We start from the raw sequence: 1,376 nt of genomic DNA, 5'->3' as shown, positions 1-1,376 counted from the left end.
TTTATATAGTTCATTCAACTCATTTGCATTAAATGAATAAATAGAAGGTCATAGGTATAGCAAAACACTCAAATGTATTAGATTACAACACATCTATATACTTTACAGTTATTTTGAAACATTGTTACATTGAAACAAACCTTCGAATAAAAAACTGAAAATTAAATGACAAGAAATAGGAAATGTTAGATAGAAAATAGAAACTGTCACCGTTTGCTTTAAAAAAATATTATGCCTTACATAGTAAAAAACAGACAGTCACAAGAGAGGAAACATAACAGTCACAAGAGAGTAATACAGTTGCAGAAGTATAACAATTTCGTTGTCACTCTAAGCCCCAATCCTTTCGTGCAAGCGAACTGAGAAACAACAGCTTGTTTAAGTGCTCACCGGATAGTCTGCTCCGATTGTCGGTTTTGATGTCACCAGCTTGAGAAAACAGCCGTTCGGATGGCACCGACGTGCCAATAATACTGATATATTTTATTGCCAATTTGTACAATGACGGAAATGCTAGTTTCATTGATGACCAATACTTGAGAGGATTTTCACAGCGCGGGATGACTGGTTGGCTCAAATATTGTCTCATTTCAAAACTGACGTTTTCGCTGTGAGTATTGTAGTCAGCTTTAGTCGCAACCAAGTGATCATGAAAATTCCAGAGATCGTTTTTTTCCGTCAATTGAACGGGTACTTTTTCATACATTTTTTGTACGGTATCCTTTTTAATGTAATCATTAATTTGCGATATTGCAGAAGAAGCAGCCAGAGCACTCTCAAAGTGAATTTTTTTGAATCTCGGATCCAGTACGTTTGAAATGGCTAGTATTTTGCGAAACTCAAAATCTTTAAATCGTCTATCAATTGTTGCTTCGAGTTTTTCTTTAAACTCGTGTCCACACTTTGTTAAAGGCTTACTTTCTCGAACAGCCACTTTCAGGCAGCGAACTAACGGAATAATAACGCTACATGTTGGATAAGAGTCTCCACTTACTTCAGTGATAACACATTCGACTGGTTTCATAAGGGATACGATATCTTTCAGCATTTTCATTTCTTCTCGTTTTAACATATCTGGTGTAGTCGGACACTTAGACATAACCGGATAAACGTATTCCTCGAGAGTGAGAAATCTTTCAAGCATGTAGAGCGTCGAGTTCCAACGTGTAGGAACATCTTGAATAAATTTTAATGTAGTTCCTTCCGTTTTTCCGTCTCGCATTTGCAGCTTCTTTAATTCATCGCAAGCCACGACGCTTCTTCTTGTAATTGTGACGATAGCCTTCACTTTTGCAATCGTTTCCTGTACAGTGGGCATAGCGACTAGTACGTCTGGTACGAGATGAGATAGAGTATGCGCAAAGCAGGCTTTTTTT

At 37.2% G+C, this 1,376-nt stretch overlaps 1 protein-coding gene across 1 annotated transcript; it reads right to left on the bottom strand.

Annotated features, from left to right (window-relative positions):
- Positions 1–15: 15 nt before the first annotated feature.
- LOC105556046 (zinc finger BED domain-containing protein 4-like) lies at positions 16–1,314 on the bottom strand. Its single transcript, XM_012003111.1, has one exon. It carries the CDS (start codon positions 1,220–1,222, stop codon positions 326–328), a length of 897 nt encoding a protein of 298 aa, XP_011858501.1. The 5' UTR covers positions 1,223–1,314; the 3' UTR covers positions 16–325.
- Between the last annotated feature and the right edge of the window lie 62 nt (positions 1,315–1,376).

The sequence above is a fragment of the Vollenhovia emeryi genome, unplaced genomic scaffold, assembly GCF_000949405.1.
Source record: "Vollenhovia emeryi isolate VEMERY1.0 unplaced genomic scaffold, V.emery_V1.0 DF949178.1, whole genome shotgun sequence".
NCBI lineage: Eukaryota > Metazoa > Arthropoda > Insecta > Hymenoptera > Formicidae > Vollenhovia > Vollenhovia emeryi.
The sequence above is the reverse complement of the archived record's forward strand: the minus strand, read 5'-3'. Positions and strand labels throughout refer to the sequence as shown.

Bases quoted from the DNA above. Each gene is read 5' to 3' on its own strand.
- LOC105556046 (XM_012003111.1), bottom strand. From the start codon at position 1,222: ATGCGAGACGGAAAAACGGAAGGAACTACATTAAAATTTATTCAAGAT.